Source organism: Pseudophryne corroboree, chromosome 3 (genome assembly GCF_028390025.1).
Source record: "Pseudophryne corroboree isolate aPseCor3 chromosome 3, aPseCor3.hap2, whole genome shotgun sequence".
In the NCBI taxonomy this organism is placed as follows: Eukaryota; Metazoa; Chordata; class Amphibia; order Anura; family Myobatrachidae; genus Pseudophryne; species Pseudophryne corroboree.
Window position 1 is genome coordinate 80,288,260 of NC_086446.1, and position 18,410 is coordinate 80,306,669.

The 18,410-nt window shown below is 42.7% G+C and overlaps 1 protein-coding gene across 1 annotated transcript in view; it reads right to left on the minus strand.

The window, feature by feature from the left end:
* The window catches only part of LOC135054807 (NACHT, LRR and PYD domains-containing protein 3-like), a 430,555-nt gene that overhangs the window by 81,252 nt on the left and 330,893 nt on the right, over positions 1–18,410 (minus strand). The window contains exon 11 of the mRNA XM_063958167.1: positions 9,817–9,987. Coding sequence (XP_063814237.1) covers positions 9,817–9,987 — 171 coding nt within the window. The remainder of the gene's footprint in view (positions 1–9,816; positions 9,988–18,410) is intronic.

Here is an 18,410-nt window from a genome sequence, read left to right on the forward strand (position 1 = left end):
ACCCTGTTTCTGTAGTGCAGGACTGCAGGGGAGAGTCAGGGAGCCGTCCTTCCAGCGGAGCTGTGAGGGAAAATGGCGCTTGTGTGCTGAGGAGATAGGCTCCGCCCCCTTCACGGCGGCCTTTTCTCCCGCTTTTTTCATGAAAACTGGCAGGGGTTAAATGCATCCATATAGCCCAGGAGCTATATGTGATGCATTTCTTTAGCCACATAAGGTGTAAATAGTGTTTTATTGCGTCTCAGGGCGCTCCCCCCCAGCGCCCTGCACCCTCAGTGACCAGAGTGTGAAGTGTGCTGAGAGCAATGGCGCACAGCTGCGGTGCTGTGCGCTACCTTATTTGAAGACAGGAACGTCTTCTGCCGCCGCTTTCTCCGGACCTCTTCGCTCTTCTGGCTCTGTAAGGGGGCCGGCGGCGCGGCTCCGGGACCCATCCAGGCTGAACCTGTGATCGTCCCTCTGGAGCTAATGTCCAGTAGCCAAGAAGCCCAATCCACTCTGCAGGCAGGTGAGTTCGCTTCTTCTCCCCTTAGTCCCACGATGCAGTGAGCCTGTTGCCAGCAATACTCACTGAAAATAAAAAAAAACTATTTAAACTTTTACTCTAAGCAGCTCAGGAGAGCCACCTAGCATGCACCCTTCTCGTTCGGGCACAAAAATCTAACTGAGGCTTGGAGGAGGGTCATAGGGGGAGGAGCCAGTGCACACCAGCTAGTCAGAAAGCTTTTACTTTTGTGCCCAGTCTCCTGAGCCGCTATTCCCCATGGTCCTTACGGAAGTCCCAGCATCCACTAGGACGTCAGAGAAATGGGTGTGACAGTAGGAGCACTGAGGTGTGTAATATGGGTGTGACAGTAGGAGCGCTGATGTGTGTTATGTGGGTGTGACAGTAGGAGCGCTGATGTGTGTAATATGGGTGTGACAGTAGGAACGCTGAAGTGTGTAATATGGGTGTGACAGTAGGAGCGCTGATGTGTGTAATATGGGTGTGACAATAGGAACACTGATGTGTGTAATTGTTAGGGTCTCCTGCCCTGTGCTGCCACGTCGTCATGGCAACTGGGAGACAAGTGCTAGCGGAGTGACCTGAGCGCAGCTGATACTTCGGTTCGGGTCTTTTGCTGTGCAGTGGTTATAGGCTCTGTGCATGGCAGGGGATCCGGTGCTGGTTTTTGTGCTCACAGTCTGTGAGGTCTGAGTGGGGCGTGGACAGCACCTGCTTTATAAGGCCTCTTCTCAGGGTAAGCAGATGCTGCTGAATCTTTGTTGGTTAGTCAGTTTCTGAAAGTTAGCCAGTACTGTGTAGCTTTGTATTTGTTTGTTGCTTACTGCAAATAGGCCTGGGGATTTGGTATTACACTCTGCCAATCCAGACCTAGCAGTAAGACTGGAGTCAGTCGTTTAGCTTGCTGGGGGTTCTGTTACTACTCTGTGAACTTAGCAAGTTTGCGGCTGTATTCTAATTTTGCAAGTTTGCGGCCTGTTTAATCCTGTCTCACTGTGCTAGGTGTCAGGGGTCAGTTTAGTGGCAGTAAGCTGAACCTGTGCACTGCAAGTGAGAATTAGGATTGTGGAGACTCTCCTTGTGTCTATCATTCCATCTCTGACCAAGGAGTTTACTGCCACACCCGTTGGTAACCCTTTAGGGTTTTGCTGTTGCCCTTAGCAACAGCATTTCGGGTTCTCTACGTATTAAAACACAACATCTTGCTTTTCCCATCTGAGCAGTTCTAATACAAGGGAGATACCCAGTTCCTTAGCCTCTGGGCTTCTCTGTTCACTTTGTGTGTATTTTGTTACCCTATCACCTTCTGTGTACGTTATGTCATATTCCCCAGTCTGTCTGTAAGTCCATTTGTTTTGCATAACAGTTCAAACACCAGTACATTCCTGCAGGCACTGGAGTGCATAACAGTCCTGACACCAGTACTTTCCTGCAGGCACTGGTGTGCATAACATATTCAGCAGCCTAATACTCCTGTTGAAATTTTGTGGGAATATGGAGCATACCCCTCAAAATACGTTGCAACAGGTGGTCGATCAGGTGCAGGTCCTGACTCGACAATTTAATGATTTGTCCATTAAAATGCACACCTCCCAGGCTGCTGGCGGAGCTCCCGCAGCAGCAGCACCTGCAGGGGTTAAGGAGCCGAAAGTAAATCTCCCGGATCGTTTTTCTGGAGATCGCTCGCAGTTCTTTTGTTTCAAGGAGAGCTGCAAGCTATACTTCCGGCTTAGGCCTCAGTCTTCTGGGTCGGAGATTCAGCGGGTGGGCATAGTGATTTCCTTGCTACAAGGAGACCCACAGGTCTGGGCATATGGGTTGCAGCCTGACTGTCCGTCGCTTAAAAGTGTTGATGCTTTTTTTACGGCACTGGGCATGTTGTATGATGACCCTGACAAGACGGCCTCAGCCGAGGCTCAGATTTCGATCCTTAAGCAAGGGCGAAGGCCAGTTGAGGTTTACTGTACGGAGTTTCGGAGGTTGGCCCATGATACCCAGTGGAATGACCCAGCCCTGAGACATCAGTACCGAAGAGGTCTTTCTAACCAGATAAAGGACCAACTGGTACAATATCCCTTGCCTGATAGCTTGGATCAGCTCATGCAGTTATCCATCCGGGTGGATAGACGGCTGAGAGAGCGTAGGCTTGAAAGGGAGACTGAGATTTCCTTCCTTCCCAAGGGAATCTCAGACTCTGAGGAATTTTCCGAGGAGCCTATGCAGATTGGGGCTACCCGCCTCTCCTCGCGTGAGAAGACGCGGAGGAGACAGCAGGGGTTGTGTTTGTACTGTGGGAATAAAGGTCATGTGGTAGTATCATGCCCAGAAAAGCCGGAAAACTTCAGGGCCTGAGGGTGATGGGAAATATCCTGTCAGGCCAGAAGTCAGAATTTCCCAAGAAGACTTTTATCATTCCGGTGACCTTGAAGATCCTCAGTCAAACTGTCAAGACTGAGGCCTTTGTGGACAGTGGGGCCGACGGGGTTTTTATGGACCCCCAATTCGCCCTGAAACACTCTGTTCCCTTAGTACCCTTGGCATCGGAAATTGAGATTTGTGGGTTAAACGGGGAACCATTATCCCAAGGTAAAATTACCTCTTGCACTAGCCAGATTTCTTTGTTTATTGGAGCCACACACTCTGAAAAATTGTCCTTTTATGTGACTGTCTGTACTTTTTCCCCACTGGTGTTGGGGTTACCCTGGTTAAGGGCCCACAATCCTCAATTTGACTGGGTCTCTGGGGAGATTCTTAGTTGGGGTACTGATTGTTTCAGGAGTTGCTTGAGCCTTCCAGTCAGGCTCTCGCAGCTAAGTTTGCCAGGATTGCCAGGGTGTTATGCAGATTTTGCGGACGTGTTCTCCAAAAAAGTTGCAGAGGTACTACCTCCCCATCGCCCCTATGACTGTGCCATTGATTTGTTGCCAAATGCTAAGCTTCCCAAGAGCAGGTTGAACTCCCTGTCACGTCCTGAGACTCAGGCTATGGCAGAGTACATTCAGGAGAACTTGGCTAAGGGATTTATCAGACCTTCACAGTCTCCAGTTGGGTTGGGGTTCTTCTTCGTGGGTAAAAAGGACGGTTCGTTGCGACCCTGCATCGACTTCAGGGAATTGAACCGTATCACGATTAAAAACTCATACCCACTGCCTCTCATTTCGGTCTTGTTTGACCAGCTTCGTACTGCCACCATTTTTTCTAAGATTGACCTACGCGGTGCGTACAATCTAATCCGAATAAGAGAGGGGGATGAATGGAAGACTGCCTTTAATACCCACTCAGGGCATTATGAATATTTGGTGATGCCTTTTGGGCTCTGTAATGCCCCGGCAGTCTTCCAGGATTTCATGAATGATGTGCTCAGGGAATATTTGGATAGATTCTTAGTTGTATACTTAGATGACATCCTAATCTTCTCCCATTCCCTGGAGGAACATCGGAAGCATGTACGCTTAGTCCTCCAGAAACTCAGAGACCACCGGCTTGGGGCGAAGCTGGAGAAGTGCGAATTTGAAGTTCAGCAAATCGCATTTCTATGATATATTATCTCCCCAGAAGGTTTCCAAATGGAGGGTTCCAAGGTACAGGCAGTCCTGGATTGGGTGCAGCCCACTAGTTTGAAGGCGCTTCAGCGTTTCCTGGGCTTTGCGAATTTTTATAGACGATTTATCGCTGGATTTTCGTCTATAGTGGCGCCCTTGGTGGCACTCACTAAGAAAGGGGCGGATGTTGCTCACTGGTCTTGTGAGGCTAAAGCGGCTTTTGCCAGTCTCAAAAGGGCATTTGTTTCGGCCAAGGTGCTGCGACACCCAGATCCAGAGCGTCCTTTTGTGGTGGAGGTGGATGCCTCTGAGATGGGTATTGGGGCAGTGCTTTCTCAGATGGGAGTGTCTGATAATCGCCTTCATCCCTGTGCTTACTTTTCCCGTAAATTTTCGCCTGCCGAGATGAATTATGACGTGGGTAACCGGGAATTGTTGGCTATTAAGGATGCACTCGAGGAGTGGAGACACTGGCTTGAGGGGGCTAAGTTTGTGGTCTCAATTCTCACTGACCATAAGAATCTGGCATATTTAGAGTCAGCGAAGCGTCTCAATGCCAGGCAGGCACGATGGGCTTTGTTTTTTGCTCGCTTTAATTTTTTGATAACATATCGCCCTGGGTCAAAAAACATCAAGGCTGATGCGCTCTCGCTGAGTTTTGCTCCAATCCAGGAGACCACCGAGGAGCCGTTGCCCATTGTTTCCCCATCATGTATTAAAGTGGGCATTACCCAGGACCTCTTATCATTAGTCCTTAGAGCACAGGAGCAGGCTCCTCCAGACCTTCCGGTAGGTCTTTTGTTTGTGCCTCCTAGGTTAAGACAGCGAGTGTTCCTGGAATTCCATGCCAAGAAGTCTGCAGGTCACCCGGGTATTGCCAGAACTCGGGAGTTGCTATCTAGGGCGGTGTGGTGGCCCTCGGTGGCTAAGGATGTGGATCAGTGGGTTCGGGCATGTGACATCTGTGCCCGAAATAAGACTCCTAGAGGGGTTCCTGTTGGCCCATTACATCCACTCTCTATCCCATCTAAGCCATGGACCCACATTTCAATGGATTTTGTGGTGGACTTGCCCAAATCCTCGGGGATGACAGCCATCTGGGTTGTCGTTGACAGGTTTTCGAAGATGGCGCACTTCGTTCCACTGGTTGGGCTGCCATCGGCCAGACGCCTGTCTGAATTATTTATGCAGCATGTTGTGCGTCTCCACGGGTTGCCACTTGATGTGGTCTCTGACCGCGGATCCCAGTTTGTGGCCAAATTCTGGAGGGCATTTTGTTCCGATCTCCAGATTTCTGTCAGCTTGTCGTTGGGCTACCATCCGCAGTCTAATGGGCAGACTGAAAGGGTGAACCAGTCCTTGGAGCAGTTCCTCAGGTGTTATGTCTCCAAGTGTCAGACTGACTGGGTTGCTCATCTGTCCATGGCGGAGTTTGCCTATAACAACGCGGCTCACTCTGCTACAGGGATCTCTCCATTCCTTTGTGTGTATGGGCATCATCCTAAGGCCAATTCTTTTGACCCCCTGGACTCCACGCCTGGTGGTTCCTCTGTGGTTTCGGTCCTTAGAGGTATTTGGCGGAAAGTGAAGAAAGCCCTTGTGTCTGTGTCATTAGTGACCAAAAGGGTTTTTGATAAGCGGAAAAGACCCTGCAGCTTCAAATTAGGAGACTTCGTCTGGTTGTCTACCAAGAATTTGAAGTTGAGACAGCCATCTCATAAGTTAGGCCCCCGGTTCATCGGCCCTTATAAGATCACCAGGGTTATCAATCCGGTGGCATTTCAGTTAGATCTGCCCCGTTCTTTGGGTATCAATAAAACATTTCATTGTTCCCTTTTAAAACGGGCGATTAGTAATCCTTCTTCCAGTGGAAGACCTTCCCCTCTTCTGATACGTGGCCAGAGGGAGTTTGTTGTTGAAAGGATTCTTGACTCCAAGGTGGTTCGGGGTCGGCTGTCATTTTTGGTGCACTGGAAGGGGTATGGCCCGGAGGAGCGGTCGTGGGTGCGCAGTTGTGATCTTCATGCCCCCAGACTGATACGCTCTTTCTTCTCGCAGTTCCCCGATAAACCCGGTGGTAGGGGTTCTTTGACCCCTCGTCAGAGGGGGGGTACTGTTAGGGTCTCCTGCCCTGTGCTGCCACGTCGTCATGGCAACCGGGAGACAAGTGCTAGTGGAGTGACCTGAGCGCAGCTGATACTCCGGTTCGGGTCTTTTGCTGTGCAGTGGTTATAGGCTCTGTGCATGGCAGGGGATCCGGTGCTGGTTTTTGTGCTCACAGTCTGTGAGGTCTGAGTGGGGCGTGGACAGCACCTGCTTTATAAGGCCTCTTCTCAGGGTAAGCAGATGCTGCTGAATCTTTGTTGGTTAGTCAGTTTCTGAAAGTTAGCCAGTACTGTGTAGCTTTGTATTTGTTTGTTGCTTACTGCAAATAGGCCTGGGGATTTGGTATTACACTCTGCCAATCCAGACCTAGCAGTAAGACTGGAGTCAGTCGTTTAGCTTGCTGGGGTTCTGTTACTACTCTGTGAACTTAGCAAGTTTGCGGCTGTATTCTAAGACTTGCCTGTTTAATCCTGTCTCACTGTGCTAGGTGTCAGGGGTCAGTTTAGTGGCAGTAAGCTGAACCTGTGCACTGCAAGTGAGAATTAGGATTGTGGAGACTCTCCTTGTGTCTATCATTCCATCTCTGACCAAGGAGTTTACTGCCACACCCGTTGGTAACCCTTTAGGGTTTTGCTGTTGCCCTTAGCAACAGCATTTCGGGTTCTCTACGTATTAAAACACAACATCTTGCTTTTCCCATCTGTGCAGTTCTAATACAAGGGAGATACCCAGTTCCTTAGCCTCTGGGCTTCTCTGTTCACTTTGTGTGTATTTTGTTACCCTATCACCTTCTGTGTACGTTATGTCATATTCCCCAGTCTGTCTGTAAGTCCAATTGTTTTGCATAACAGTTCAAACACCAGTACATTCCTGCAGGCACTGGTGTGCATAACAGTAATATGGGTGTGACAGTAGGAGCGCTGAGGTGTGTAATATGGATGTGACAGTAGGAGCACTGATGTGTGTAATATGGGTGTGACAGTAGGAGCACTGATGTGTGTAATATGGGTGTGACAGTAGGAGCACTGATGTGTGTAATATGGGTGTGACAGTAGGAGCGCTGAGGTGTGTAATATGGATGTGACAGTAGGAGCACTGATGTGTGTAATATGGGTATGACAATAGGAACACTGATGTGTGTAATATGGGTGTGACAGTAGGAGCGCTGAGGTGTGTAATATGGATGTGACAGTAGGAGCACTGATGTGTGTAATATGGATGTGACAGTAGGAGCGCTGATGTGTGTAATATGGGTGTGACAGTAGGAGCGCTGAGGTGTGTAATATGGGTGTGACAGTAGGAGCGCTGATGTGTGTAATATGGATGTGACAGTAGGAGCACTGATGTGTGTAATATGGGTGTGACAGTAGGAGCGCTGATGTGTGTAATATGGGTGTGACAGTAGGAGCGCTGATGTGTGTAATATGGGTGTGACAGTAGGAGCGCTGATGTGTGTAATATGGGTGTGACAATAGGAACACTGATGTGTGTAATATGGGTGTGACAATAGGAACACTGATGTGTGTAATATGGGTGTGACAATAGGAACACTGATGTGTGTAATATGGGTGTGACAGTAGGAGCGCTGATGTGTGCAATATGGGTGTGACAGTAGGAGCGCTGATGTGTGTAATATGGGTGTGACAGTAGGAGCGTTGATGTGTGTAATATGGGTGTGACAGTAGGAGCACTGATGTGTGTAATATGGGTGTGACAATAGGAACACTGATGTGTGTAATATGGGTGTGACAGTAGGAGCGCTGATGTGTGTAATATGGGTGTGACAATAGGAACACTGATGTGTGTAATATGGGTTTGACAGTAGGAGCACTGATGTGTGTAATATGGGTGTGACACTAGGAGCGCTGATTTTGGTGATATGAATGTGGTAGTAGGAGCACTGATGTGTGTAATGTGGGTGTGACAGTAGGAGCACTGATGTGTGTAATATGGGTGTGACAGTAGAACTACTGAGGTGTGTAATATGGATGTGACAGTAGGAGCACTGATGTGTGTAATATGGGTGTGACAGTAGGAGCACTGATGTGTGTAATATGTGTGTGACAGTAGGAGCAGTGATGTGTGTAATATGGGTGTGACAGTAGGAGCGCTGATGTGTGTTATGTGGGTGTGACAGTAGGAGCGCTGATGTGTGTAATATGGGTGTGACAGTAGGAGCGCTGAAGTGTGTAATATGGGTGTGACAGTAGGAGCGCTGATGTGTGTAATATGGGTGTGACAATAGGAACACTGATGTGTGTTATATGGGTGTGACAGTAGGAGCGCTGAGGTGTGTAATATGGATGTGACAGTAGGAGCACTGATGTGTGTAATATGGGTGTGACAGTAGGAGCGCTGATGTGTGTAATATGGGTGTGACAGTAGGAGCGCTGATGTGTGTAATATGGGTGTGACAATAGGAACACTGATGTGTGTAATATGGGTGTGACAATAGGAACACTGATGTGTGTAATATGGGTGTGACAGTAGGAGCGCTGATGTGTGTAATATGGGTGTGACAGTAGGAGCGCTGATGTGTGTAATATGGGTGTGACAGTAGGAGCGCTGATGTGTTTAATATGGGTGTGACAGTAGGAGCGTTGATGTGTGTAATATGGGTGTGACAGTAGGAGCACTGATGTGTGTAATATGGGTGTGACAATAGGAACACTGATGTGTGTAATATGGGTGTGACAGTAGGAGCGCTGATGTGTGTAATATGGGTGTGACAATAGGAACACTGATGTGTGTAATATGGGTGTGACAGTAGGAGCACTGATGTGTGTAATATGGGTGTGACAATAGGAGCACTGATGTGTGTAATATGGGTGTGACAATAGGAACACTGATGTGTGTAATATGGGTGTGACAGTAGGAGCACTGATGTGTGTAATATGGGTGTGACAGTAGGAGTGCTGGTGTGTGTAATATGGTTGTGACAGTAGGAGTGCTGGTGTGTGTAATATGGGTGTGACAGTAGGAGCGCTGGTGTGTGTAATATGGGTGTGACAGTAGGAGCACTGATGTGTGTAATATGGGTGTGACAATAGGAACACTGATGTGTGTAATATGGATGTGACAGTAGGAGCACTGATGTGTGTAATATAGGTGTGACAGTAGGAGCACTGATGTGTGTAATATGGGTGTGACAGTAGGAGTGCTGGTGTGTGTAATATGGGTGTGACAGTAGGAGTGCTGGTGTGTGTAATATGGGTGTGACAGTAGGAGCGTGAAGTGTGTAATTCTTCCTCAGCAAGGAGTACCCGTATCTGTCCAACTTCCACTGTCAGATGCGCACTTTCCCTCCCCCTGCAAATGCCGCCATTTGGTGTGCAAATGTATTATCTGCTACATAGAATGTGAAATTGTGTAAGGGGTGACAGCATACATCAAAATTTAAATGCGATTTACACGTGTTTGGTCCATACATAATCTGCATTGTATGAAAGCTGTTTCACAGAACTGATATATATGAGAAAGACAAATGTCTCCAAATATTTAAGGAGAGTGTAGAAATTTCTAATTAAGAAAAGAAGCTTCTACATGAAAAATTATTTCAATAATTGGTGGTATAAAAGGAAATTGCAGTAGCCAAAGTGTCTGTGACTTTGCCCTGTGTGGTCTATGTACAGTAGTGAGAGATCAGATAGATAATTATATACATACCTAAGATCCTGCAGGGTACAGTCTGGATGCCTCAGTCCCGCACACAGAAGTCTTATTCCAGAGTCCTGCAAAGCATTGTTTGACAGGTCCAGTCTGGTCAGAGAACAGTGTGTAGTAATAACTGAGCGGAGATCATCACAGCAGGAGGAGGTCAGTCCACAGTAATATAACCTGATGAGAGATGAGGGATCTGCATTAGGTCATATAGCATTTCCAGCCTCACATTCAGCATGATGTCCTCACTGACAGAATAGACTGTGTAATGTATATCAAGCATTGGTGCATATATCTGCTAAGTGTACAGTATGTCCCTGAAAATGAGAGTAGTGAATTACTGAATATAGGTAATGGCACAGTAGATTGATGTGTGGCCAGATAATGGGGATAACTCTGAGTTGATCGCAGCGGCAAGTTTGTTAGCAATTGGGCAAAACCATGTGCACTGAAGGGGGGGGGGGGGGGGGCAGATATAACATTTGCAGAGAGAGTTAGATTTGAGTGGGTTATTTTGTTTCCGTGCAGGGTAAATAGTGTCTGCTTTATTTTTACACTGCAATTTAGATTTCAGTTTGAACTCACCCCACCCAAATCTAACTCTCCCTGCAAATGTTATATCTGCCTCCCCCTGCAGTGCACATGGTTTTTCCCAATTGCTAACAAATTTGATGCTGCGATCAACTCGGAATTACCCCCAATGTCTGCAGTATTGATTAGCAAAATTAAATATAACCCTTATTAACCACTGAACTGACATTTGTTTTTTTTCCAAAAACTGCTTCAAAATGTTCATTTTTTTTATGAGTGAATCAGGTACAGAATATGGGCCAAATGTAATAGAGTGAGAGTTTCAGAAAATGAGAGATGTGGTAAGGTTTTGCAGTTTTGTAAAAAAGTGGCAATCATTTACATTGCAAAATCAGGTTGATCTTGCTGTGTAAACGATTGCCACTTTAAGAAAAAACACAAAACCTTGCCAAATCTCTCACTTTTTGAAACTCTCACTCCATTACATTTGGCCCTAGAGTATGTATTTTAATCTTACCCAAAATGATTTTATAAAAAAAAAAAAAAAATGTTTTTCATATTTGTAAAAAAATAATTTTTTGTCAAACATCGGATCATCGGTAAGCACCATCGGAACATCAAAAACACTGCGACCATTGTGACTTTTATTTTAACACCAGTTTTAAAAGAAACTCCCACCTTACTAAATTTACCTCTTTGATAGGGGCACTGAAATTACTTGGATAAACAGTTTACTAAATTAAAACTTAATTTTTATTGTATGTATCAATAGAAGTGTATTGAAGTTATATGAATTAATAAACTATTTCCTCAATTAGAATACATCTCAAATCTTATCTGTACATAGAAATATTGTAGCTATGATACTTACCCCTTGAATAAAGCATGACGGCTTGCGCAGGGGAAAAAGGGATGTGACCTAGTGGGAAAGGCATGGCCTCACTAGAAGGGTGTGTGGCCTCGTGACCCAACTCTCGTTTTCGTCACTCAGGGAGTACGAGAGGTGCTGGCTGCCCCAGGTGACTCTCTGTAGTGCTGGCTCCTTCATGTGACAGTGTGTGTTAGAGTGCAGCACCCATCTCCTACCACTGAAGAGGATCCGGCATTTTTGTGTCACCCCTTGGCAGTAGACACCCTGGAGTGGACCGCACCCCTGTTGTGACACCATTGTACTTACATACAACCCAGAATTATATAAGGCTGTGTATTTTTAATAAATAAATAAATAAATAAATAAATAAATAATATATTTCAGGTGGACAGTCCTTGTCGAGAGACTGCTGGCTCACGGAGCTCCCCACTACCCATATGATTCCGGAAGTACTTAAAAATGCAGGAAACACACGGAATTCATTCAATTGAATCATAGTATTTAAAAAATAAAAAAAGTGTAAAAAATTACTTATAAAAAATTCATTATAATAATTCAGGTGCCACATTGTGTTTGGATTAAATATTTATCTGTGTGTGTATTTATAAAAAGACATTTAATTTGATGTCTATATTGTATCCCAGTGGTTGTAGTGTTTTTAGCTCAAACATCCATTTGCTTTCATTCTTCTTCAATTCCGTTATTAGATCTCCTCCTCTCCAATTCTTTTTTATTTTTTGAATAGGTAAGAATGTCAACCCTGTTGGATCCTTGTTATGTTTTTCCAAAAAACTATTTGATAGACTATGTGTCATTAGTCCTCTTTTCACATTATAGATACAGTATGTTCAGCAAATCTGATATTCGCCTTCCTTTTTGTTTGTCCCACATACTGGTAACCACAGGGACAAGTTGCTAAGTATATTACTCCCTCTGTTTCACAAGTAAGATGGTCATGAATTGCGTAGTTTTTCCAGTGGTATATGATTTAAATGTAGATATGGGTTTGGTAGATTTTTCTTTTCCATTCTTGCAGGCTTTCCAGTTGAGACATTTAAAATACCCTTTTGTATTCCTTGAAGTTTGTTGTTGTTCATTGTTCAAAAAACTTGAAACTAATACTTTCTTTACATTCCTTGCCTTTCGGTAGATTATCTGTGGTTTTTCTGGACGTATTGGTCGTAATGTTTCGTCCAATAGTAAAATGTGCCAATTTTCCCTTACCATGTTTTCGATCACATTGGTATTGCTGTTAAACTGAGTGATAAAGGAATGGAGAAGGCTGGATTTCTGTTCTTTTCCTTATATCTCAATAAATCTTTTCTCTCCATTTGTTCTAATTTTTTCATTTCTGATTCCAGTTTCTCTCTTTGATATCCATTTTCAACAAAGTTTGCCATCATTTCTTTACTCTGTTTTCTGAAAATTTCAGGATCTGTGCAATTCTGTTTGAGTCTTTGGAATTGCCCTCATGGAATGTTGGAGATCTCATTTCTGTGGTGGTTAGTTGTAGTCGGAAGCATATGGTTACCATTGACCATTTCGAGATGTGTTTTTTATTGTATTGTTTTGTTGTGAATATATATCTCCAAATCCAGGAAGATGATCTGTTCTTTGCTTGATGTTGTGTCAAACTCTAAATTTATTGTATTGCTATTGATGTAGGTCTTGAACTCTACCTATTTATCTTCTGTTCCGCTCCATAAAAAGAATGTCGTCGATATAACGATACCAGCATCTTTTAAATTTGGTATATTCAGTATTCGACCAAATGTTGTCATCTTCCCATTTGGCAAGAAATAATTTGGCATAACTAGGTGCCAATGGTGTGCCCATGGCAGTACCGCACTTTTGTAAGTAGACTTTGTCTTCATTCCAAAAATAATTGTGTGTTAAAACAAATTCAATGTTTGCCAAGATTAAATTGATTTGTTGATTGGGTAGACTTGTATAATTTGAAAGCTAAAATCTGGTATGGGCACATCCTCTCTCATGTGCTGTGCATGTATATAATGACTTTACATCGGTGGTGCAAAGTATATAATTATCTTCCCAATGGGTAAACTCAAGTTTTTGTAGTATGCTTGTGGTGTCTTGAAGGTAACTTTTCTGTTGGGTGACTATTGTCTGAAGGAAAAAATCTGTATATTTGGACAATTTGGATGTTACTGAATTAAGTCCTGATACAATAGGTCAGCCAGGGGGGTTATTGAGATCTTTATGAATTTTCGGTAGAAAGTAAAATGTGGATATTCTTGGATGCTTTTCTAAAATGAATTCATATTCCTTTTTGTTCAAGTTTCCTATTTCTAGCCCTTCTTCAAGGTGTTGCTCTAACTCCTGTAGAAATTGAAAGGTAGGATCCTGTTTCAGGACTTCATATGTTGTTTTATCTGAAAGGAGTCTTTCTGCCTCTTTTTCATACATTTCACGTCTCATGATAACAACACCTCCGCCTTTGTCGGCCGGTTTTATTACAATTTCAGTATTTTCTCTTAGTTATTTCATAGCTTCTTTTTCTGCTTTCGATAGGTTCTACTTTATTCTTTGCTGATCAGAAATTATGTCTATTTCTTTTTTCGGAAGCATATGGTTACCATTGACCGTTTTGAGATGTGTTTTTGATTGTATTGTTTTGTTGTGAATATATATGTCCAAATCCAGGAAGATGATCTGTTCTTTGCTTGCTTTGGACAAATGCTCTACTGAATTAATTAAATTAATAATTGAAGATAGACAAATCACATTGAATAACACCAATGAAAATATCCAAATATATGAAAAAAGGTTCGAACTTCTGTCCAAAATAGAGGATGTCAACAATCTGATGAAGATGACCAATGATAAAATAGGAAAACTAGAGGAGGATATAACATTACAGAAACAAAGGAAATTCAAAAGAGATGTTGAAGAACAAGAACAATACAAGCAAAATAATATGAAAAGAACAACATACAACACTCGATCAACTTATAAACATGAACAAAGGTGGAAGAGACCACAGGGAAATCAAGAACAACCCCCCTATGAACAAAGATGGAGAAGACCACAGAGAAATCTAGGATTGAAACAACCAAACTCATCATCCGTCAACAAAACAAAAGTCCAACAGAATAGAAGGGGATGGAAAGAACAATTAATCAAGGCTAACCCATCGACTCCATGAAAGAGAAAATATCCACCATACAACAAAAATAATTTTTCATACAACATTTCATACAAAACCATGCAGGACTCATTCAAGTAAGGACAACAACAAGCAATACAAGAAGAAGACAATCAATATAACACACTTTTACAAACCATACAAAACAAAAACTTGGAGAAAAACTCATCAATCAAGGAAAATTCCACAAAAAGAAATAATTGTGAGGAAAGTGAGGAAGAATCAGAGGATGATGGAGACATTTTTTTAGATATGAGACATGGTGTCAGGAAGCCCCCAGATGTAATCACACCAAAAAGCAAGAAACTGAGAGGAGAAAAGAACATAGAAGAAGAGACAAGAGAGGAGGAACCAGGAGCAAGAAGAAAAATGTTCAAATAACACAGAAACCTACAATATTCAACCTAAGCAATAAAGCAATAACAGATTCACTGATGAAAATACTCCAGAAAGGTCTGAAATTCGCTCCACAATCGAAAAGTAACAAATTCAAACTCTACATTGACGTTCAGAAATTTGTACGTAAGCTATGTATGAAAAAATACTTTGCAAAACAGGATGTAAACACCAACTCTTCAGAGGATCTATTTCTATATTCCACCCTAAAGCCAGCATCAACATTTAATCCCATACATTGCAAAGGATCTCACATCGACACGTTCAAAAAAAACTACTGGAAAAAGAAATACACAAAATTCCTGACCAGCAAAGAATAAAGCAGAATCTATCGAAAGCAGAAAAAGAAGCTCTGAAATAACTAAGAGAAGATACCAAAATTGTAATAAAACCGTCCGACAAAGGCGGAGGTGTTATCATGAGACGTGAAATGTATGAAAAAGATGCAGAAAGACTCCTTTAAGATAAAACAACATATGAAGTCCTGAAACAGTATCCTACTTTTCAATTTCTACAGGAGTTAGAGCAACACCTTGAAGAAGGGCTAGAAATAGGAAACTTGAACAAAAAGGAATATGAATTCATTTTAGAACAGCATCCAAGAATACCCACATTTTACTTTCTACCAAAAATTCATAAAGATCTCAATAACCCACCGGCCGACCTATTGTATCTGGACTTAATTCAGTAACATCCAAATTGTCCAAATATTCAGATTTTTTCCTTCAGATAATAGTCACCCAACAGAAAAGTTACCTTGAAGACACCACAAGCATACTACAAAAACTTGAGTGTACCCATTGGGAATATAATTATATACTTTGCACCATCGATGTAAAGTCATTATACTGTATACGTGCACAGCACATGAGATAGGATGTGCCCATACCAGATTTTAGCTTTCAAATAATACAAGTCTACCCAATCAACAAATCAATTTAATATTGGCAAACATTGAATTTGTTTTAACACACAATTATTTTTGGAATGAAGACAAAGTCTACTTACAAAAGTGCAGAACTTCCATGGGCACACCATTGGCACCTAGTTATGCCAAATTATTTCTCGCCAAATGGGAAGATAACAACATCTGGTCGAATACTGAATATATCAAATTTAAAAGATGCTGGTATCATTATATTGATGACATATTCTTTTTATGGAGCGGAACAGAAGATAAATTTGAAGAGTTCAAAACCTACATCTATAGCAATACAATAAATTTAGAGTTTGACACAACATCAAGCAAAGAACAGATCATCTTCCTGGATTTGGAGATATATATTCACAACAAAACAAAACACATCTCAAAGCGGTCAATGGTAACCATATGCTTCCGACTACAACTAACCACCACAGAAATTGGATCTCCAACATTCCACGAGGGCAATTCCAAAGACTCAAACAGAATTGCACAGATCCTGAAATTTTCAGAAAACAGAGTAAAGAAATGATGCCAAACTTTGTTGAAAAGGGATACCAAAGAGAGAAACTGGAATCAAAAATGAAAAAGTTAGAACAAATGGAGAGAAAAGATTTATTGAGATATAAGGATAAGAACAGAAATCCAGCCTTCTCCATTCCTTTTATCACTCAGTTTAACAGCAATACCAGTGTGATCGAAAACATGGTAAGGGAACATTGGCACATTTTACTATTGGACGAAACATTATGACCAATACGTCCCGAAAAACCACAGATAATCTACCGAAAGGCAAGGAATGTAAAGCAAGTATTAGTTTCACGTTTTTTGAAGAATGAACAACAACAAACTTCAAGGAATACAAAAGGGTATTTTAAATGTCTCAATTGCAAAGCCTGCAAGAATGGAAAAGAAAAATCTACCAAACCTATAACTACATTTAAATCATATACCACTGGAAAAACTACGCAATTCATGACCATCTTACTTGTGAAACAGAGGGAGTAATATTCTTAGCAACTTGTCCCTGTGGTTACCAGTATGTGGGACAAACAATAAGGAAGGCGAAAATCAGATTTGCTGAACATACTGTATCTATAATGTGAAAAGAGGACTAATGACACATAGTCTATCAAACAATTTTTTGAAAAAACATAACAAGGATCCAACAGGGTTGACATTCTTACCTATTCAAAAAATAAAAAATAATTGGAGAGGAGGAGATCTAATAACGGAATTGGAGAAGAATGAAAGCAAATGGATGTTTGAGCTAAAAACACTACAACCACTGGGACACAATATAGACATCGAATTAAAAATCTTTTTATAAATACAAACACAGATAAATATTTAATCCAAACACAAAGTGGACCCTGAATTATTATAATTAATTTTTTATAACTAATTTTTTTACAACACTTGTTTTGTTTTTAAAAACATACTATAATTCAATTGAATGAATTCCATGCTGTTCCTGCATTTTTAAGTACTTCCGTACCGGAAGTTCCATTTTTTTCCTAAATGGACTAATAAAGTTTTATGTATAAATATGGATACTTTTTTAACACAATCCAACCTTGAAGAAGTGCTACAAATAGCATGAAACGCGTTGTTAGATAAGTGGTAACACAGAGGACTTATACAAACTACCGTCCAGTGGACACGGCGATTGCCGAGTGACATCATCTGCTCAGCTTCCCTGCCTCACGTCTCCCCCGCTGGATGCAGTGGTGGTGAGACGTGACCATACCAGCAAGCCATGGACAGCCACTTCTACACCAGGCTGAGGAATCCCATTGCCATCGTTAAGGTAGGGACAGCTAGGTCACGATTCCGGACCAGTCTGTGTACCACACCGCTAAAGGGCTCCCAAAAAGGGCTGTAAACAATTGTTATTTCTATAACAATATTTCTTTCAGGTGTCACATTAAAATATAAGCGCTCGTTCTTTACCACATGTCTACTGTTAAATTTTTGGATACACTCACTTGTTTTTATATGTGAACATTAAACAATTTTTTCACTTTCTTACCTTTTGTTTTTCTTGCTTTGCTTATGCTTACTGGGCTTGCTTTTTATTTTCCTTCTCTTTTCCTCAACTCATTTTTGTACTGGTTTACAGGTGGTCAGACTATTAATTTCTCCCAAATACCTGCTCACTGGGACCGGTAGGGATACTGTACAATGGCCCTCATTCCGAGTTGTTCGCTCGGTCTTTTTCATCGCATCGCAGTGAAAATCCGCTTAGTACGCATGCGCAAAGTTCGCACTGCGACTGCGCCAAGTAACTTTACTATGAAGAAAGTATTTTTACTCACGGCTTTTTCATCGCTCCGGCGATCGTAGTGTGATTGACAGGAAATGGGTGTTACTGGGCGGAAACACGGCGTTTTAGGGGCGTGTGGCTGAAAACGCTACCGTTTCCGGAAAAAACGCAGGAGTGGCCGGAGAAACGGTGGGAGTGGTTGGGCGAACGCTGGGTGTGTTTGTGACGTCAACCAGGAACGACAAGCATTGAACTGATCGCACAGGCAGAGTAAGTGTGGAGCTACTCTAAAACTGCTACGAGGTTTGTGATCGCAATATTGCGAATACATCGGTCGCACTTTTAAGAAGCTAAGATACACTCCCAGTAGGCGTAGGCTTAGCGTGTGTAACTCTGCTACATTCGCCTTGCGAGCGATCAACTCGGAATGAGGGCCAATATGTTTTTA